The following is a 23095-nucleotide window of genomic DNA, read 5'->3' on the forward strand; positions in this document are numbered from 1 at the left end:
CAAGATGAACGACACCGATGTCTCCAAGCAGATCCAGCAGATGGTGCGGTTCATCCGCCAGGAGGCCGAGGAGAAGGCTGGCGAGATCTCCGTCTCCGCCGAGGAGGTTAGTTCTTCCCCGTTTACTCTCCATCTCGAAGGTTCCAGAACCTTCTCGATCCGCGCCTCCTTGGTTTGGAACGCTCGATCTGTTCATCGCGCCCTGTCATCTCGAAGCATCCAGCCTTAGGGGCCGCTCGATTGTTTAAGCCTAAGGTTTCAATTTTGGGATTGTGAGATCTGTGTCCAAGTGACGAAGCGCGCTAGCTCCTAGGTAGATCCAGAAGCGTCTAAATTTTGGTTCTATCGTTTAAGCTAATCTCAGTGCACGGAATAAAGCTAGAAGCCTCCAGATCGCGGTGTTTTGGGCCGTAGCGTACGCTACTCTCCCCTCCCCTTGTCGAGTTGAATGAATTCAGGTACCTGCATGGCTGAATCGATACTGTGTGATTTTGGAGGACGGGGAGCAAACTCAAGCTTGAACTGAACCGGGAACTTAAGTTTGTGTATGCATTGTTCCATTTGCTTCTGGTGGTACTAGAAGCAAAGCTGGAGCTTAATCTTGATGGGAAAAATATGACGTGCTTAAAACATGTTGCAAAAAGTCTTCGAATCAGCTGTTCAGCACCCTTCGTTCCCTGCTACCTTGTGATCTTTAGTTCTGCTCACCCAAACCTCGGATCCACAACGATTGTAGGCCGCACATTAACCATTGTGAATCGTAGCACCATTTTATTCACGTAAGTAACTATGAAGGGAAATAGTTATTCGAATACAGATGCTATAAATACCAGTATTGTTTGGTTGCGGGATGAGTCGGTGTATACTGGATGTTGAGCAAAACACTTGCCTATGTTTGTTATGTATTATTATGCCCTTCTTTGTTTGTTCTAGTCTCTTCATAGCTGGGTACAGAACGCATGCTTACGTAATTGTATGTGTATGATCCCTGGGTTTTCAAGATCTATTATTGTGTTCCCGTGTAAAATCAAGCCATATAGAATACAGCGTCACTAAGCCTAGGAGACATGATTTGTCAGCATTCTGAGTTTCCAGAGCTAGGATAATGCTTTTTCTGTGAAGCAACCGGCCATCCTTTTGTGACTAAGGTTGTTTCCTCTCCTGAAGTTATTACTCACCATGGGAAAGATATGTCTGTTTTCTGTCATATTTTCCATGATTTCCGTCCCACCTTTCATGATTATTGGCCATGCATGTTTTGGTTTTATCCTCTTTTCTTTGCCGGAAGTTGTTTACTCATCTTATAATTTGTTTCTTAGGTTTGACATGTTTGTATAATTACGTGCAGGAATTCAACATTGAGAAGCTGCAACTTGTTGAAGCTGAGAAAAAGAAGATCAGGCAAGAATATGAGCGGAAAGAGAAGCAGGTTGATGTTCGGAAGAAAATGTGAGGCTTTAGTTCTCTGAATCACCTCTTTCTCCACGATCATTCTGGAATGCTATAATGTTATCAACTGCATTGCATATTGAGAAATTTGAAAACATATTCCACACCATATTTATATCAGAATATGTTGTAGACAGAGCTGAGCGACATATATTACAACAAATTTATATCAATGATGTGAACCAACGCGGCACAGGATAACTGTAAATTGCTTCACCCTCACAGCTTTATCGGTGATAACCATCGGTTAATCTTGAAATTCTTGACACTTACTGATATATACAACGGTATTATATATGAGCTCAAACAGTTTGTAATATTTGCATAACTTGACTGCAGTAAACTTATCTGTTGACTGAAGACTTATCCTGAAAAGTGAAGACAAAGTTGTAAAACTGTGAACTGCTGCTTGCATTTGGTCTCAGGAATAAATAGGAGATATGTTGAAGTAGTATGAACTTTAAAGTAGAATATTCCATATGTTAAAAACTTAAAAGCAAGTATGAAAAGAAAGCTACTGTTGATGACAAGGTAAAATATAGAGCAGCACGGGAAGATTTAGAAATGTAATTCTAGAACAATGTAACCTTAGTATCATGTTGCATATAATTAAAGTGGAGTGCTGATTGTTGAGTATGAGATGTTCTCTTTTTGTGGTCGTAGATGAAACATTAGTTAAAGTCCACGGTTCGTCGCAAGCATCTACACTGATATTTATGCGGTTATCCCTACATTACCTGATGAATCATTGTTCTTTTGTCAGTGAGTACTCTATGCAGCTGAATGCTTCTCGCATCAAAGTGCTTCAGGCCCAGGATGACCTGGTTAATAAAATGAAAGAGGATGCAATGAAGGAACTCCTGAATATCAGCAGCAACCACCATGAATACAGGAATCTGTTAAAAGAACTCGTTGTTCAGGTTTGTTTGAGCGTACCAAACACAAACCTTTTCCTCATCTCGAAATATTGTTGGCTAACTCATATAATAACGCTTCTTTTTTACCGGATAATATACAGGGCCTGCTTCGGTTGAAAGAGCCAGCTGTACTGCTCCGCTGCCGCAAAGAAGATCACCATAATGTGGAATCTGTACTGCATTCAGCAAAGAATGAGTATGCATCAAAAGCAGATGTCCATGAGCCAGAGATACTCGTTGACCACAGTGTCTACCTGCCACCTTCTCCGAGCCATGGTGATGAGCACGGCCAGATTTGGTAATGCATTGGAAATTATTTCTTGGGGTGTTACTTTATTGGTTCCTTACCGTAGATTTATTGGTTCCTTACAGTATCTAATTGTGTGCTTCTAGATTTGTCTTTATCTGTATTCACATAAAATAGACATTTGAAATCCGGAGTGAACAAGGGGGATGTTCAGAGTTGTACTAATTACCGTGGAATTAAGCTGATGAGCCATACAATGAAGCTATGGGAGAGAGTCATTGAGCACCGCTTAAGAAGAATGACAAGCGTGACCAAAAATCAGTTTGGTTTCATGCCTGGGAGGTCGACCATGGAAGCCATTTTCTTGGTACGACAACTTATGGAGAGATATAGGGAGCATAAGAAGGACTTGCATATGGTGTTCATTGACTTGGAGAAGGCCTATGATAAGATACCGCGGAATGTCATGTGGTGGGCCTTGGAGAAACACAAAGTCCCAGCAAAGTACATTACCCTCATCAAGGACATGTACAATAATGTTGTGACAAGTGTTCGAACAAGTGATGTCGACACCGATGACTTCCCGATTAAGATAGGACTGCATCAGGGGTCAGCTTTGAGCCCTTATCTTTTTGCATTGGTGATGGATGAGGTCACAAGGGGTATACAAGGAGATATCCCATGGTGTATGCTCTTTGCGGATGATGTGGTGCTAGTTGACGATAGTCGGACGGGGGTAAATAGGAAGTTAGAGTTATGGAGACAAACCTTGGAATCGAAAGGGTTTAGGCTTAGTAGAACTAAAACCGAGTACATGATGTGCGGTTTCAGTACTACTAGCTGTGAGGAGGAGGAGGTTAGCCTTGATGGCCAGGTGGTACCTCGGAAGGACACCTTTCGGTATTTGGGGTCAATGTTGCAGGAGGATGGGGGTATTGATGAAGATGTGAACCATCGAATCAAAGCCGGATGGATGAAGTGGCGCAAGCTTCTGGCATTCTCTGTGACAAGAGAGTGCCACAAAAGCTAAAAGGCAAGTTCTACAGGACGGCGGTTCGACCTGCAATGTTGTATGGCGCGGAGTGTTGGCCGACTAAAAGGCGACATGTTCAACAGTTAGGTGTGGCGGAGATGCGTATGTTGAGATGGATGTGTGGCCACACGAGGAAGGATCGAGTCCGGAATGATGATATACGAGATAGAGTTGGGGTAGCACCAATTGAGGAGAAGCTTGTCCAACATCGTTTGAGATGGTTTGGGCATATTCAGCGCAGGCCTCCAGAAGCTCCAGTGCATAGCGGACGGCTAAAGCGTGCGGAGAATGTCAAGAGAGGGCGGGGTCGACCGATTTTGACATGGGAGGAGTCCGTTAAGAGAGACCTGAAGGATTGGAGTATCGACAAAGAGCTAGCTATGGACAGGGGTGCGTGGAAGCTTGCTATCCATGTGCCAGAGCCATGAGTTGGTTGCGAGATCTTATGGGTTTCACCTCTAGCCTACCCCAACTTGTTTGGGACTAAAGGCTTTGTTGTTGTTGTTGTTTTTGTTGTTGAAATCCGTAGTCATTTAATAGTTTCATGCTAGTTATTGACCTCAGTCCTTGTCATTATTGTGCTGTTTATGCAGCCATGGAGGTGTTGTGCTGGCTTCTCGAGATGGAAAGATTGTGTTTGAGAATACAGTTGATGCAAGGCTTGAAGTTGTTTTCCGCAAGAAATTGCCAGAGGTGCGTTCATTCAGCTCATCTTCCAATATATTTTGTTTTGCCACTGCGTCATTGTGCACAATTCTAAAGAAAACGATTCTAATGTTATTCCTTTCTAACGTTCTGCATCTCTTGCTAGATCTCATTTAGTGCTAGCATGAACCTCATAGAAGCAGTATTACAAATGGTTTTGCATTTCATTATGATTAGTTGATTGCTGAATATGCCATTTCAGCGTGCTTGTCACATTTTTCAAATCAACAATGTTCGTAAATACTGAAGTGTTCAAGTATGACATCATCATTTAGTTTGTTGTAGGAAATGTCCATTATACTCCCCGACTAGTCACAGTTTTATTTGATAAGCAACCCCTGATGAGAAGAAATTACATGCTATACCCCTGCTTTGCTAAACCAGTTCCCTTCAGGGTTATCTGGAAAAACATAATACTTTGGAGGAATACTCTGCCCTTTTTGCTTTGCTGTAACAGACAGTGATGATTCTTTTGTAACGGTGTATATCCCCCCACCCAACCCACCCAACCCCTGTAGAGGACATGCAACATCATACCCTATTTTATGGAGAAAACAGTTGATCATTGGCATTAAAATTATCTTAATATCTCAGTCTATTTTACATACAAAAAGTTGATCCTCAACATGAAAAATGTTTTAATATCCGTGTTTCCTTGTAGATCCGGAAGCTTCTTGTTGCGGCATAATGCACACTTGTATTTTGGTGATGGTACAGCTGTTTCTATGTAAAATGGCTGCTGGTTTGACCCCCAGCAGGTGCAACGAACTCCGCCCGGTTTTGCGAACATTGATTGTTTAAAGTATCCCATCCTCTTATGTAAACACTACTTATTTGTTCATTATTGTCGCCGAGCACAAACTATTTGGACGAACTTTGCTCTGAGGAATAATAAATAAAGCACCTTCGGACTGTGTTTATGAACTACTTGCTCCAAAAACCCGTCCTCTCAGCTTGGATTGCAGGATGCAACTTGCCTGCATGAAAGCGGGAATCGCTTGGATTGCTGGTTGCAACTCGCCTGCATGAAGCAGGAATCACCATACAGTTCTTATCAGACTTTTTGAGAACATGTGTTTAAGTGTTGATGCGTCTGTTTTGTTTCACCACTGGCCCACCTCAATTGCTGCACAGTTGGAACCTAATTTCTTGCGAGAATGGTGCTTTAGTCATCGTCATGTTTTTAGGGGTTACGTTGTCCTCTCTGCTAAGCTAACTGAGCCAATCTAAAAAGGCCCAGTCAGACTTTGCTTGTAGCGGGAACGTCTACAAAATAGCTCAATATTAAGCTTCGATTCACGACACTTCTGTACACAGCAAAGCCGTGTCCCACGCGAGGCCAACAAGGGGTAGCAGGAAAAATTCTCCTAAAAAACGGGGGGTACAAGAGTACAAAATATAGTTTATTTTTGGAGAGCGGCTAAATGCCTCCCAAGTTCAACTACTTGCTAGCAGTAAAATAAATAAAAAACTAGAAAAAAATAGTAATAACTGATTTTTTTGGCATGAAAGATGTTTGAGTGCGTGAGGTCCGTGCCAATTTTCAGCTCGTTTGGAACATCCGAGTAGCTCTCAGCAAAAAAATTAGAGTGCGGATAAGTTTACTATTTGTGCACTATTCTGACTCATTATTTTTTAGGGCTGATAGGCGCCAGGGCATGCCCAGATTTGGGCCGGTCGCACCGCAGCCACATGATGCATGTGTTCCAGGCCGCATGATTCAGCGCCCCCCTCCTCGCGCGTCGCCCCCTCCTTCCTCCTCGCTTCTTCCTTCTCCCGCACCGTTCAATTGAAAAAAGGGAGCAACCACCGCGCACTGGAAGGGGGGGGGGGGGGAGGCTGCGACGAGTGCCAGCGACCCTCGTCGTACCCTCCTAGCCGGAGATCGAAGCACCGTCGCAAACCCAGCCATGGCTGCTAGGGCACGCCATGCCATGGTCTCCTCGATCTCCATGGTCCTCGTCACCATGGGATCCAGCTCTGACGCTGGCTTGTTCCAGCGCGCGGATGACAGTGGCAGTAAAAAATTGATGACTGCAACTCACCCGCCGGCCTGTTTCCAACTCGCGACCACCGTGGTTCTAGCATCTCCTCGCGTCACCGCCTCAACTCGTCGTCATCGTCTGCTCGGACCATCGTGTTCCCCTCCAAAAAAAAATCAAAACACCATTGGTTTTGTCGGTGGCAGCAAAAACACATGCCGGTTCCAGCAAAAATTATCCATGATTCCAACAAAAACACATCATCGCCGCCGGTTATAGTAAAGAACTCTCATCATTTTTTTGCTGGTTCCAGCAAAAAAGAACTCGACGCCATCCGGTCCCAGCACCGGCCAATAGTGGTTGCAGCAAGCATGGACTCTGGTTCTAGCATCTCGAGACTTGGTTGCAGCAAAAAAACTTCATGTTGTAGCACCGGAGCCCCCCGTCTCCACCACCGTCAGCTGCTAGTTGCAGCAACCATGGCCATCGGCGAGGAAAGCTTGCGGTGGTTCGTGAGCAGCGTGGAGGAGAGAAAATTGTGGTTGTGAAGAGCAGTGGCTAGAGGTAGAAGAAAAGGTAAAAGGAAAGGCCATTGAAAGGATACGGATAAGAAAGGGGGTGGTTGTGCGAGGCCCACCACTGACACATGTCTTGCGTGGGGGTTGATTTCGTGCATGATGGACCCAGCGTGGCGGGAGCCGGCCGAAAGTTCGGTCGGCGCCCTGGCTCTAAACGTTTCCCATTATTTTTACTGAGAGCTATTCAGATGTCCAAACGAGATGACAATTGGCATGAACCTTACGCACTCAAATATCTTCCACTAAAAAAATTCAGATTTTTTTAAAAAAATGAATATTTTTTTATTTTATTTTTCATCAAGATCCGATGAGCTCAGGTTCGAATCTTGTTATTTTTGTCCGTATTTATGCTGAGCCGGATCACATATACAAGCCAAAATCAATGGACATACCAAACACGGAAAAGAATTCTATGAGTCCAGGTCTCACGCGAGACCCATCCTGGTGGATGACACGTGGCATTCACAAATCACAAAGCATCTAATCTCTCCCCCCTGATTTTAAGTGGGGGGTGAAGGATGCTTTGTGATTTGTGAATGCCACGTGTCATCTATTAGGACGGATCTCACCTGCTAACCGTGAGACCTGGTCTCATATAATTTTTTTCCTACCAAACACGCCCAAGTTAGCAATTGTGCGAATCTTGCCAGGCCGTGTCACCGCAAACCTATTTAACAGCTCCCTGCACTTCTCTTCCCTTCTCCTCGGGAAAGCAGACGCAGTGGCGGTGGTGGGAGGCTGGGAGCAAGAGAGGTTCCCGACGCGACGAAACGAAAGAGAGAGAAGAAAGAAAAGGGCATCATCCACCAGGGTAGCGTGGGAAGAAGTAAACAAGGGGTTGCAGCATGTAAGACTATAAGTTTTGGGGAACCAGCACAACCCTCTAGGGGTGGCTTATCTCATTATATATAATGGTTGTGTTACAATATGTACCATATACGTACATAGGTACAGAAGCTATACATAGTCTAACACCCTCCCTCAATCTTAGCCACTTTCTAAAGAACTGAGAAGGGTAAGATTGCACCTACAAGCCTCAAACTGTGGCAGCGGTAAAGGCTTAGTGAAGATGTCTGCAAGTTGATCCTTAGATGAGATAAACTTGATCTGGAGTTGCTTCTGTGATACATGTTCCCGTACAAAGTGATAGTCAACTTCAATGTGTTTCATTCGGGCATGAAATACTGGATTTGCAGAAAGGTATGTAGCACCGATGTTATCACACCAAAGAATAGGAGGCTGTGGTTGAGACAAACCCAACTCCTGAAGCAAAGACTGCACCCAAATAATCTCTGCAGTAGCATTAGCCACAGCCTTGTACTCAGCTTCAGTACTGCTACGTGACACAGTAGCCTGTTTCCGAGCACTCCAGGCGATCAAATTAGAGCTAAAGAATACTGCATAACCCCCCGTGGATCGCCTGTCATCTGGGCTACCAGCCCAATCTGCATCAGAGAAGGCCGAAAGGACCCGAGAGGAAGTCGGCCGAATATGCATACCAAATGTCAGGGTGAACTGAACATAACGAAGAATGCGTTTAACAGCAGCCCAATGAGTATCTCTGGGAGCCTGAAGATACTGACAAACCCTGTTAACAACATAAGAGATATCTGGTCTCGTGATCGTCAAGTACTGAAGTCCACCAACAATGCTCCTGTACTCTGTGGCATCCGCAGGAGACAAAAGCTCACCATCAACAACTGTTATCTTGTCGGTAGACGACATGGGTGTGGTGGTCGGTTTGCACTTCAGCATGCCAGCGCTCTGATACCATGTAAGACAATAAGTTTTGGGGAACCAGCACAACCCTCTAGGGGTGGCTTATCTCATTATATATAATGGTTGTGTTACAATATGTACCATATACGTACATAGGTACAGAAGCTATACATAGTCTAACACAGCATAGGAAAAGACCACTCCACCACACACGGCCCCCTTGTGAAACCCCAACTCATGCTCCGCCGGGCCGTGTTGCTGTGTCCTGTGCTGTTGCACCTCTTGCGCCGCCCCGAGATTCTCCTTCCGCGCTGCCGTTTGGGATCGGCGCTGCAACGGCCGCGCGCCGGCACGTGTTACAAAACAACCGTGCACCCGCCGATTCTTGGCACCTGCCGCGTCCACTCTCCCTCGCGATTTAGGGTTTTTATTCCAGCTCCATGCACAGGCCGGCGATGCTGGGCTGTGATGACTTGTGATTTTTTGGGAAATTATCAGGCGCGCAGGTGCAGGTGCGGACCAGCAGCGGCGGCTATACGATTGCTTCACGATCCGTAAAGTCGCTGGATCCTATACTAGGGTATAGTAAATTTTAAGTTCTATTTTTGAAATTTACAATTTTTTGTCATGGGTTCTAAAACTTAGGATTTTACCAGTCCCCAGTATCAAGTTTCAAAAGTTAATTTTTTTTCTTGGTTGCAGGATTTGAAACTCGGCCGGTCGCTCATACCAAGTTTTAGAAGTTCAAACTTGATGAAATTTTTCACCCCAAAAAAAACTTGATGAAATTTTAAAAACTTGTCAAAACATATTGAAAATGGATCTCATTTCACCAGAAATAAGAATACGCAAACAAAATATAATTTAGACCTTTGGTTTAAATTATATGAAAGATTAAAAGTTGAAAGCCAAAAAATGGGGTTGCATGCCCCCGCACCCGTGTGCTACAAATTCATTTTCATTTTTTCTTCATAAATAACCGTTTTACACGTCACATAGTGTAATTTCAACAAGCTTTTACACGGCCGTAAATTATCATCTTTTTGTAGGGGTTAGCCCCATAAATTACTAGCAACTCATTATGTTTTTTTGAAAGACTCAAAGGGGTAGATCCAATTAATCTCGGTCATCTAATCATGTCAATCCAACGATCTAGACCGCTTCAATGTCGAGCGCTTAACACGTTTTTTTGTAGGGGTTAGCCCCATAAATTACTAGCGACTCATTATGTTTTTTTGAAAGACCCAAAGGGGTAGATCCAATTAATCTCGGTCATCTAATCATGTCAATCCAACGATATAGACCGCTTCAATGTCGAGCGCTTAACACGTTTAGTGTGCAGTTAATTTTATGCCAAATATAGTGGTAATCACATAATAAACGTAAATAATATCCTACTTAACATCTGCATGCACTTAATATACTTTCAAATTAACGTGCATTGCACGTACACATTGACTAGTTCATTAGAAATAACCATTACATCGTTTACGAGAATTGATACAATATCACTATTTGGCTCCTCGAACCATCAAGAAATGAAAGAAAATCTAGCCAATTTTGCAAGTTCATGAGCAACTTTATTTGCTTCTCTGTTACAACAATGCTCAAATTTAGAAATAGGAAAATCAAAAGCTAAATGAAACCAATCATCCAAAATTGCCGCCGCTGCTTCCGGCGATCGTCCTCCTTCCTTTATGGTGTCGATCACCTCCGTATTATCCGAGTTAATAATAATGTGGTTGCATCATGTCCTTTGCGCCGGCGATAGGACAAATTTTAAGGCCAAAGCTTCAGCCATCAGTACATCCGCGCATCAGTCAATCTTACCATTTTCCCAGCGATGAACCTACCTACATCCGCATACCAGTGAATCTTACCATTTCCCCATCAACTAATTATGTTAGTTTTACATAAGGCACTCGGCTCTTTTCCAAGAGCATCTACAACCAAAAGTACCAAAATACAGTCCCTAACTCGAACGCGTTCGGGCGTGTCCGCCTACAGTGACCGGACATCACATAAAAATCGCACGCCGTAACCATGTACCTCAAACTTGAAACCTCACATCCATACTAGCAGTGTAGATAAAGAACCTACGTACTACGTAGATATCTAAACTACTTATCGTCGAAGATGCCCACTATCTCCGTGCTCGGCTCCGGGTAGATGGGCGCGTGTGGTAGCTTCGCTGCATGCTGCAGCTCCGGCCTGTCGCTGTCCGAACTAGAGGTGAAGAACTCATGGATCTCCGCCCTCTGCTGGATGAAGCGGCGGTTGGACTCTACATATGGCTTATCTTGGAGGGATTCAAGGATGGCGGTCTTCCCCGCCATCTGAGCGACCCTGAACTCTGCCATGGCGTCCTCCATGCCAAAGCCTGCAGCCGGCTCCTTCATCTCTGGCTCTGCTGCTTCGTCCGCTTCAGGATCCTCCTCCTCCATGGGCTGGGGGTCCTACTCCGCGTCCGACTGTCGCTGCGGCTCCTCCACCTCCTCGTAGCCGGAGGCAGAGCGGGAGCGACACGAGCAACGCACCTGGCCCAGATCTCCTCCTCGATCTACAACCGACGTTCCGGCATGAACATTGCGTAGTCAGTGATCCTCTGCCCGGCCATGGTCACAGGGCGGTGGGAGGGAGAGGGAAGATGGCAACACAGTAGAAGGAAAAGTAAAGGAATGGGACGGGCTAAGGTTCCACCGCCAGCATCCGGCTTAAATAGATGGACTTGCTCCCTCAGGCGGCACACTGGAGCGGCGCCACACGACGACATGAATGCATCCACACTGAGAACCGACTGAGGCGCCCGTCAGCCCGCCGATCTTTGCGTGTGACGGCGTGGGCCCTTACGGTCAGTCCGACATGGCGGGCGTGCCCGGGCATGTCCGGGCCTCCCCGTATCTCCAACGCCGACCCCTAAACCGGACACAGCATACGTCCACGGACATTGATACAGAGTCGGTTATTCAAAGCTATCCACATATGTCCAGTTACATTTTGGATTTAAACAAAAATAAATTGAGCAAATTTGATGCATATTTAAACAAATCAGACGAAATTCATTCATACTTGAATAATTTTTACATAAAACCGGATGCTTTTCATTTAAAACGAAGCGAACTCGTTGCATTTCGACATACTTAGAATTAACCATACTCTAAAGCTAATCTAAATGACCGTTGGCGCCCATTCCCCATTTCCAGCAGGCCATGTGAAAGTGCGTTATATCGACTAGAGGGGGGGGGGGTGAATAGGCGATTTTTATGAAAGTCTTCAAAACGTGGAAGTTTCGAAGACAAACGATAGAAATAAACCTATTATTATGCAGCGGAAGGTAGACTACACTAGGATAGCCATAGTCAAGTATTCAATGAAGTGAAAGCACAATGCCTAATAGCAGCTAGGTAGTAAGGATCAGATAGGAAGATATTATGAAGCCAATCAGATCAAGCAGTCACTCAGTGAAGACAAAAGATAATGCAATCATACAACGACTTGACAAGGACCAACAGTGAGTAAAGGGAAGGGAAGGATGAAACCAGTGACTTGTTGAAGACAATGATTTGTTGGACCAGTTCCAGTTGCTGTGACAACTGTACGTCTGGTTAGGGCGGCTAGGTATTTAAACCTGAGGACACACAGTCTCGGACACCCAGTCCTGAACACGCAGCTCAGGACACCCAGTCCTCACCGTATTCCCCTTGAGTTAAGGTCACACAGACCTCGCCCAATCACTCTGGTAAATCTTCAAGGTAGACTCCCAAACCTTCACAGACTTCGTTCACCGGCGATCCACAATGGCTCTTCGATGCTCAGAACGCGACGCCTAACCGGCTGGAGGATTCACAGTCCTCAAGTGTAATAAGTCTTCAGATCACACAGACAGGAAGACTTAAGTGATGCCTAACACTCTTTGGCTATGGGTGGTTAGGGCTTTATCCTCGCAAGGAATTCTCTCTCAAGGCTTCGAGGTGGGTTGCTCTCAAACGACAAAAGCCGTACTCTAACTCTGAGCAGCCAACCGTTTATGGTTGTAGGGGGTGGGCTATTTATAGCCACTAGGCAACCCGACCTGATTTGTCCGAAATGACCCTGGGTCACTAAGGAACTGACACGTGTTCCAACGGTCAGATTTCAAACACACATGACAACTTTACTTAGGCTACAAGCAAAGCTGACTTGTCTGACTCTGGACAAGATTCGCTCTCATAGTATTCACTCGAAGACATAGGTTTTGGTTAAGCATCACTTTAGTCATTCTGACTGGTTCTCTTGGACCCCACTTAACAGTACGGTGGTTACTATGACTAGACAAAGAAGAAAAAGAACTACGAAAGATCTAGGTCTTCGAGCTCCATATGCTTCATGCGACGTCTTCTCGTATCATAGTCTTCAATATGAATATCTTCACATACCACCTTTGACATCAATGTCTTCATACATTTTTAGGGGTCATCTCTGGTAGGAAAACCGAATCAATGAGGGACTTCTACCTGTGTTATCCTGCAATTCTCACAAACACATTAGTCCCTCAACTAGGTTTGTCGTCAATACTCAAAAACCAACTAGGGGTGGCACTAGATGCACTTACAATCTCCCCCTTTTTGGTGATTGATGACAAACTAGTTGAAGTTTTCAACAGGGAATATAATATGTGAAATTGTAAAAGGATAAGGAATTGTCTTCATAAGCTGTAAGGGCTCCCCCTGAAGATGTGCATATAAGTAATTTGCTTTTGGAATACAAATGCACATGGCAGGTTGTGCTTGTGGAGATCCTCTTCAACTTATGATGACAATCCACTATGCATGTGAAGGTATGTGAAGATAATGGCATGCATAATGGAAAATGGACGTCTGCAAAATGATCTAAATGCGGAATTTATCGTCGCACATGCGGAATTTATCATCGCATCACAAGGTAGCAAATAAGTTGCAGACGACCAACGAGATTTTAAGTGTTACAACTCAAAGAACCAAATGTATCAAAACAAGAGTTGTAAACACTAGGCAAAATATAAAGCAACCGTCCATATGGACCCGCTTGAAGACTATCAAACTCATATGCTTCTCCCCCTTTTGTCAGTAAGGACCAAAAAGGGTTGAAGACATAGAGCATCTACTCGTTCCCATGAAGAGTAGGTGAAGCAGCAGGGTCGTCGGTGGTGTTCGGCGGTGCAGAATAACTTGGAGCAGTGTCGAAGCATGCTGAAGGAGGGGGCGGTGAAGTAGCATCGTCTTCGTCCTCGATCACTCTGGCATTCACAGTTGCCGCAGAGGAAGAGAACTCAGAGTCTTCAAGAGATGGAGTTCGTCGCAGCACAACCCTTCGAGGAGGTGTGGAGTCAAACTTGAAGCGTTCAGAGAAGCGATCCTCTTGAAGATCATCTTCAGAGCACATAAGCGTCAGCCCCTTCCATGTGCGTCGAGAGGTTTCATGTGCAACAAAGGCATTCTTGGTGGCAAGATTGCAAATGCGGTTGACATCCACCAAGAGGCTTTGCATTTGGCGCTTCAGCCAGTCATGATGCCTATCCTGTTTCTGATGAAGAGCCACCAGAAGCTCTCGGTCATTGAGAACACGAGTGCGCTTCTTGGGTCATTGGGAATTGTGCTTTCGGTGGCTTCAGTAAGGGCAGGATGTGGTGCACGTGTAGTTCCAGCCAAAGGATAAACACGAGTGACTGCTTCAACTCCTTCAATGTTCTGAGAGAAACTTTGATGCTCCGCATTCTAAAGACTAAGAGGCTCCTTGGCAGGCTCAGGATAAATAGCTTCAACGGACATATCCACATCAGGTAGAAAGATCCGATGATTGCGAGCAGATGGCTGATATGAGATAGCGGAGTGGAGTGTAATCAGCCGCATTATCCATGGAGCGTAGAACTTCAAGCCAAAAAGATCAGAGCCTGATGTAGCAAGTTGGCGAATGAAGAAGTCCTGTGCATTGAAGCATTTGCCATGAAGAATATAGAAGACCAAAGTCTTCATTGCACCTTCGAGCTTGGCATGTGGGGAATGTCCTTTGATGGGCCAGAGAGTTCGCCTTATGATGTGATAGATGGTCCTTGGCAGATACTCAAGGTCTTCAACAAAGAACTCCTTAGGATATGCAGCATCTTGTGGCAAGGGCTTCATCATACTGAGCATCTGACTCATGTTTGGTTCAGGCTTCTGAAAGATGCTCTCCATAGCTTCACTGTGAAGCTGACAGCCAGGTTCGTAGAGATCGGCAGGAGTGGGCAGACCAGTGAGCTCAATGATATCAATGGCTTTGGCTTTGTGATGAACATTTCCTGTCATCCACTCCAGGACCCAAGTCTTCGGATCTCTGTTGTACCCACGGATGTGAAGTGTGGCATAGAATTGGAGCAGCAACTCTTCATTCCAGTGCTCTTGGTCGGTGACAAATGGCAACAATTCAACCTCTTTGAAGCAATCCAGAGCTTCTTCCAGACAAGGCAGACCAACTATTGCTTCGGTGTCAAGGCGCTTATGTGGGAAGATGCGACCTTGATTGTACAGAATGCAGGAGTAATAGCTTCGCTGCGGATAGCTTCAGAACCGATCAGAAGATATTCTTTCCCTTGAGTAGGGGTTCTTGGAGCTATTGAAGAAAGTATTGTCTGCTTTGAAGCCGTTGACATTGAAGGATCCAGGTGCTGATGCAGGACCTGGAAACCTGGGCAACCTTGGAATTGGCTTTTGTACCTGAGGCCTATGCTCAACATGATAATCAAACTGAGGACCAGCAGCAGGCGCAGGAATAGGAGCAGTAGCATTTGCTTCACTGACTTCTGGTTCTTGGGTTGGTGGAGGCTCCACATTTGCTTCAGCCATGACATCGTCAGTGGCTTCATTGGTGTTGGTGGTGGCAGCCTCAAGATTTTCTACCTCCACTTAATGAGCTGGAGGGTCGGGCACAGACACGTTCTCCTCGAGAACAGCTTCTTGGTGAGACAGGGGTGTAGCAACTCTTGGGGTTTCGTTTTCATCGGCTGATGCAGCCGGAATGTCTTCAGCAGCTTTAGCTTCAGACTCGAAGACTGGAGGCCTTGGTTCTTTGCGAAGCCTGCGTAACGCTGGCGACGCCTGTGGAGTTGGAGTTGGCTGGACCTCAAATTCATCTTCCTCTTGCGCTTGTGGGTGATCAGCCCATGATGCATCCTGAGCAATTGGCGTCAAAGGACGACCAATGCTGATGAGTTCGCTGTGCGTAGGCACAGGCGATGATACCTGTTGGTGCTCGATCTGAGGAAGAACTGCATCATCTTCAACATGGTCATGGTGACTAATGTCTTCAGCAGCGGTGGGATCAGCTGCTGGAAAGTCTTCAGCTTCATGAGCCTCTATGGAAGCAGGCTCATGGACAGTCAGTTGGCGCTCTTGATGTTCAGCGGCAGGGCGAACCATGGAGATGGGTTCAACAATTAAGGGCTCTGTGGGAGCAGCCCGTTCCTTCTTGGTCTTCCGCTTCTTCTTGGAGGGAGCAGCATCAGAGGCTTCAAAGTGTTTCCTCTTTCTGGCTTCAGCCTCAGCAGTCCTCGTCTTCTTCAGTTCTGAAGCTGTTGACCTGGCCTTTGGCTTTGGGCCAGTTATGCTAGTTGGGAAGACAATGGGATCTGCTTCCTGCCTTGGTGTGGGTTCGGCCACAGTGGGCTTCTTCTTCTGCTTAGCAGCCATCCTGGGATCAATGCCCGGACGCCCAAGGGCCTTGCGCTTCTCAGCCTCGTTGTAGCCTTGCACACACTTGTCAGCTAGGCTCTTCATGCGCTCACGAGAACCCTGAGCTTCTGCACGTTTCTTGAGAAAGGCTTCTTTGAGCTCGTCCAGCATAATCTTGAAGTTCTTCACCTCTTGCACGTTGAGCTTGGCCATATGCTTCTTGAACTGAGCTTTCTCAAAGTCAATCTTCTGCTTCAGTTCAACAATGCGCTGGGCGATAGCTAACTCTGAAGCAATGGCGCCATGGAAGGCGACACTGAGGCCAATGGGAAGTTGCAGATCTTCGAAGCTGAGGTTAGGCGTGTCAAACCACTCATCAATGAAGTTGTGGATGATTGCTACGTCAAAAAGAGGCAGATCATTGAAGATTTCTGCTGCTTCTTTGCTCTTGATCAGTTGCTTAAGAGTGTCATCTGCAAGATCTTCATCACTGGACAGATCGATGGCATCATTACGCAGAATGGCAGCAGCTATCAGTTCTTGGCCGGTGTGTGGCAGAGGCATCTTGACTTTTTAGGGCTTGGAGATGCGTGACAAATCTTTAGACTGCACACTGTCTTCAGGAGGTGCAGTAGCTAGTGGCTTCACCCGTGAGATTTTTGGTGCAGAGGCAGGCTTTGAAGCTTTAGGCTGCTTCTTTGGCTTCAGCGCTGCAGGCGCTTCATCTGATTCAGCGTCATCTGCAGGCTCATTCACGGCTGTCCCTTGAACTATGATATGAGTGATGAGACCTTCCAAGTTGTAGAAGGGCCCAAGAAGATTGGGTTCAGCTTCGCGAGTTCCATCGGCACGGGGAGCAGAGGGACCAGGGTTGAAGTCTAATCCCAAAGACTTTTTGTTCTGCTTCTCTGAGTTCTGGGCAAACTGGAAGTTGCGCTTGAACAGATTATCGTCACGACACCATAGCAGTGACGATGGGTCAGCATCCGCAGGCTGTGGTCCATGGACCATGCAGGGATAGAAGCCTTGTTCAATGGCTTCATCTCTGGACCTGGGCTGAAGATTTTTGTAGAGGATGTCTCCCCATGGTCGCTTGATGGCATTCTTTTCAGCATATTCCTTTGTCACAAATCTGTACTTGAACCATTGTTCTGCCCAATATCGTCGAATCCATTGGATTCGTGTCTTGCGCTGATTGTAATCCTCTTCAGGATCTGTCTTGTACAACTCTGAGAGGTCATCGGGCAGATCTCTTGATGTTTCTCCTCGACGCTTTCTGCCACCCTTCCTTGCTAATTTTTCTGCAGCCATGAACTTTAAACTGAATGGCTTCAACACGTTCAAAGGCTTCAAAGGCTTTCACTTGCTGGACAAACATGAACTGGCTTCGGGAGAATTTATGTGATACTGTAAGAATTCTACAAATGAATGCAGACTATGAGAACCAAGGGATTCTTCCACGGACATGTACTTGTGACAGCATTAAGGTGCGAGGGAAGGGGAAGATGTCATATGCATTCTCAGAAGATTTTGAAGATAAATCAGTTTAGAAGACATTGACCTCATCGTGCGAAGACATTCACTCATAGATAAGGAGTTGGTTCCAGATTTGTATGAATCCACGGATCAGTACAAGTGAGGAATCTAACTACTTTGTGAAGCATAAGTGAATATACTAGGCATATTATGAGATGCAGTATGAAGTGGATCCAACGTGTGTGAACAAAAACCACTTGTGGTAGAAAGTGACGAATCTATAGGATCAAAGGGGCCGTAAAAAGGAAGTTTTATTTACCACACGTAGAACTGCTAGACGGAGTGGAAGAGGAGGCCGAGCAGTTCGATCATCTGTGCCCTAACTTGGCGACAGAGGACACCTACGGCGACGGCGGAGAAGACGATGTCCGCGGTCGGCGTGAAGACGGCGTCGGAGAGGTTGCGGCAGCTAAGCGCTTCGTCGTCGGTGTTGTCGAGGGCTAGCGGTGGCGCTAGGGTTCGTGCGAGAGTGGAAGAAGAGATAATGACTGTGGTGTGGCATGTATTTATAGGGACAGGGGCGGCTCAGTGTTATTACATAGGTGCCCCTGGCAATTCACATCTGTGGAACACATGGCCATCATGCAGCATGTCAGAGGTTGTTCCATGTCCCACGCACGCCTGGATTGTCGGGTGGTCATTCCCACTTCTTCGGGTTTCAGGTGAAGGAATTAGCATTGAAAGCGGACTTAATGTTTGTCTTTGTATCTTCTGCTGACAAGGACGCAGAGAAGACATTTGATAGTTTCAAAAGAATGCATCTGACTTGGAGAGATAGAGTTTGAGATAGAAAGCATAGAAAGGTTAGGGTCCGATCATATTCACTTAGTTCAAAAGATTCAACAAGAAGACATAACTATAAGTGAATGCTGTAGAGGACAAACACTAGTATACATTTATAATCATCATAGTGAAGATAATCATGAAGACATGTTGAGATTGAAGCCAAACCAAATGTGAAGACATAGCAAATGTAACGCCATGAGTGAAACACTTCAAACAGAACATTTGGTGGTGGCGTGACCCACCGTATAGGAAGTATTAGACCCAGACACGGCGCATAATTATTGTGGCGCTCCGAAGTCAAATTCCTCATTAATGTATTCACACTTAGAATGCATGTCTTCATTGATTAAAGATATACTTTACTTCATGTGTTGCACATCTAAGTCATCAATATGCATAAGTGTTAGGATGTGTGCCTGATCACATGACATTTGAGGATTCCAAGATATTTAGCTCACACCGTAACTTGCAAAATCTTTTCTCATCCAAGGGCTTGGTGAAGATATCTGCCAATTGCTCTTTAGTGTTGACGTGTATGATATCAATATCTTCCTTCACAACATGATCTCTAAGAAAGTGATGAAGAATCTCAATGTGCTTTGTCTTCGAGTGCTGAACTGGGTTGTTGGCAATCTTGATGGCGCTTTCGTTGTCGCAGTAGAGTGGCACTTGCTTCAGATGAATGCCATAGTCTTTGAGTGTTTGCTTCATCCACAGAAGCTGAGCGCAGCAAGATCCAGCAGCAATGTATTCAGATTCAGCAGTGGAGAGAGATACACAGTTCTGCTTCTTTGAAGACCAACATACAAGTGATCGTCCCAGAAAATGACATGTGCCTGTTGTAGACTTGTGATCCACCTTGTCACCAGCATAATCAGCATCCGACAATCCAACCAGATCAAACTCTGAGCCCTTTGGATACCATAATCCTAGAGTTGGGATGTAAGCCAAATATCGAAGAATTCGCTTCACAGCCAAGTGATGCGATTCCTTTGGTGACGCTTGGAACCGAGCACACATGCAAACACTAAGCATAATATCTGGCCTAGATTGTAACGCCCTCAATGCGGCTATATCTGCCACGTGTCGAAGCACGACTTAGAGGCATAACCGCATTGAAAGCAATGTCGCAAGTGAGGTAATCTTCACACAATCCAAGTAATACATAAGGGAAAAGATACATAGTTGGCTTACAATCGCCACTTCACACAATTACATGAATAAAGCATTACATCATCCAGATACAATCAAGGTTCGACTACGGAACCAAAATAAAAGAAGAACCCCAAATGCGACAAGGTCCCCGATCGACCCCAACTGGGCTCCACTACTGATCAACTAGAACGAAACAACACAAAGGACAAGATCTTCATCGAGCTCCTCCATGAGTTTGGTTGCGTCATCTGCATGGTTCAACGGCACCTGCAAACTGGTTTTGGAAGTATCTGTGAGCCATGGGGACTCAGCAATCTCGCACCCTCACGATCAAGACTATTTAAGCTTATGGGTAAGGTAAAGGTATGAGGTGGAGCTGCAACACGCGACTAGCATATATGGTGGCTAACATACGCAAATGAGAGCGAGAAGAGAAGGAAAGGCACGATCGATAAAAGTATGATCAATAAGTGATCCTAAAATAACCTACGTCAAGCATAACTCCAACACCGTGTTCACTTCCTGGACTCCGCCGGAAAGAGACCATCACGGTTACACACGCGGTTGATGCATTTTAATTAAGGTCAACTTTAGGTTTTCTACAACCAGACGTTAACAAATTCCCATCTGCCCATAACCGCGGGCACGACTTTCGAAAGTTCAAATCCCTGCAGGGGAGTCCCAACTTAGCCCATGACAAGCTCTCACGGTCAACGAAGGAATAGACCTCCTCCTGAGACATTCCGATCAGACTCGGTATCCCGGTTCTACAAGACACTTCGACAAGTTAAAACAAATCAGCAACACCGCCCGAATGTGCCGACAAATCCCGATAGGAGCTGCACATATCTCTTTCTCAGGGCACACTCAGATGAGACTAGCTACGAGTAAAACCAACCCTCAAGTTTCCCCGAGGTGGCCCGCAAGCAGCTCAGTTCGGACCAACACTCAGAGGAGCACTGGCCCGGGGGGGGGGGTTAGAATAAAGATGACCCTTGAGTCTGCAGAACCCAAGGGAAGGTGGTAGGTTGTTAGTGCAAATGGTAAAACCAAGGTTGGGCATTGCTGGAGGAGTTTTATTCAAGGCGAACTGTCAAGGGGTTCCCATTATTACCCAACCACGTAAGGAACGCAAAATCCAGGAACATAACACCGATATGATGGAAACTAGGGCGGCAAGAGTGGAACAAAACACCAGGCATAAGGCCGAGCCTTCCACCCTTTACCAAGTATATAGATACATTAATTAAATAAGAGATATTGTGATATCCCAACAAGTAAACATGTTTCAACAAGGAACAACATCTCCATGTTCCAACAAGGAACAAACTTCAATCTTCACCTGCAACTAACAACGCTATAAGAGGGGCTGAGCCAAGCGGTAACATAGCCAAACAACGGTTTGCTAGGACAAGGTGGGTTATAGGCTTGGTTCAACAAAGTAGGAGGCATGATAAGCAAGTGGTAGGTATCGCAACATAGGCATAGCAAAAGAGCGAGCAACTAGCAAGCAAAGATAGAAATGATTTCAAGGGTATGGTCATCTTGCCTGAAATCCCGCAAGGAAGAAGAACGAGTCCATGAAGAAAATAAACGGACGTAGCCGAACGGGTCCTCACAAATGCAATGTTACCGGAACCAACCCGAAGAAGCAAACACTGGAAAGAAGCACACAACATAGTAAACAACCAACACACGAACATGGTATGATATGCGGGATGCGGTATGCGATGCATATGCATGATTTGACAAGGAACGAATGAACCTGGCCTCAACTTGGAAATCCAAGTGTGCCACTGGAAATATGAGATGAAATCGCTTGAAAACGATATAAATATCGCCGGAATCGGAGTCACGGTTTGGAAATGGCAAGCAATTCAAATATGACACCGGTCTGCGATTTACAGCAAGTGGCCATCTAAATGCAACAAGATGAACATGCTACAACACCCAAACATGGCAAAAAAATACATGGCAAGGATCCATTCATGATGCTTAACAAAAGATGAACACTGAGCTAGGGCTAAATCATCCATTAACAGGTTTAAACAAGCATGGCAAAAATGCATTTGGCAAACATATTTCAGACTTAGTGAAATTAACACTTGTCTGGAATTACAGATCAGGTAGCACACTTTGGAGTATGAAAACTATATGCTATAGGGCCTGAACATGGCAAAGTAAAGCATGGCATGAAGCTACGCAAAGAGCTTAACAAAAGTCCCTTAGTGACCTTGATCCAAAAGGGATCAGAAAATACATTTGCAAGCATGTGAACATGGCAAAAACATAATCAGGTTACAGACTTAGAGAAAAACTGGAACATGCAAATATGATAGCACGTGGGCATGTTTACGAGCTCGATGCACTCACTACAGAGCAAGTCATGACAATCTAAGCATACACCCATCAAGAATACACATTATACAATCTAGACATGGCAAGAACATTAACATAGCATGCACGGATCAACTACAACATCCTCGGCAAAATCGCTAACAAGTAGACAATCTGCCCAGATTCACGAAATAGCAAAAGTAGAGCTCGATTGACTCAAGCTTGGGTGCTCCATAATTGCAAACAAAGGCATGGATGGATAAAGCACCACAAGATTAACAAATCATCCTTACTGATCATCCTCAAAAGAGGCACGAATCGCTAGGAAGCAACAAGAACATATGGCATAATGATAAGAATAGATCAAGGACTTGGTGGAAAAGCTAAGTCCCTGAAATCAGCATTAACGAATACACCACTTTGCAAGCTTGTGCTAGTCACCACACACATCACAAAAATACATGGATAGCACCCTTGGAAAGATGACATGGCATATAACAAAACACATGTAGAGCTCAGGAGCATATCATGCACACAATAATCATGGCAAAAATGACAAATATCTAATTGGAGCAGCAGATCTAACAATTATCTCGAATATCATTCTTCTAACAGCATTTCGGGCATCAAGATGAACTCAAATAAAAATGATGCAATGAGATGAAATGATGTGCTCTCTGAGACGAACATTTTGATATGCTACACACATGAATCGGAACTATGGATGCAAAGTTACGATGCGATGAACATGTGCATTTGAAACATGGAAAACTCGGGGCACGCCGATCGAGGCGGGGCCGGATCTCGCCGGAACAGTGATTGAGCTCGCCGGGGGTGCGGATCCGACCGGCGAGGAAGAGGACGGAGGGCGGCCGGAGTCGTGGCGCCGGCGTCGAGGCGGTGTGGTGGTGGAGATGGCCGGCGAGCGAGGCGAGCGGGGCGGCGAGGTCGGATGGCGGCGCCGGCGAGGGTCCCGCGCGGCGGAGC

The 23095-nt window shown here is 45.5% G+C and overlaps 1 protein-coding gene across 1 annotated transcript; it reads left to right on the forward strand.

The window, feature by feature from the left end:
• Positions 1-4: 4 nt before the first annotated feature.
• Positions 5-5275, forward strand: LOC778410 (V-type proton ATPase subunit E; the record flags this gene model as incomplete). Its single annotated transcript, XM_044484818.1, is given in 6 exon segments — positions 5-106; positions 1349-1449; positions 2213-2369; positions 2468-2664; positions 4240-4339; positions 5013-5275. Coding segments are annotated over 6 exon segments (684 nt in total). The 3' UTR covers positions 5040-5275.
• Between the last annotated feature and the right edge of the window lie 17820 nt (positions 5276-23095).

This window comes from Triticum aestivum, chromosome 3A (genome assembly GCF_018294505.1).
Source record: "Triticum aestivum cultivar Chinese Spring chromosome 3A, IWGSC CS RefSeq v2.1, whole genome shotgun sequence".
Taxonomy (NCBI): domain Eukaryota; kingdom Viridiplantae; phylum Streptophyta; class Magnoliopsida; order Poales; family Poaceae; genus Triticum; species Triticum aestivum.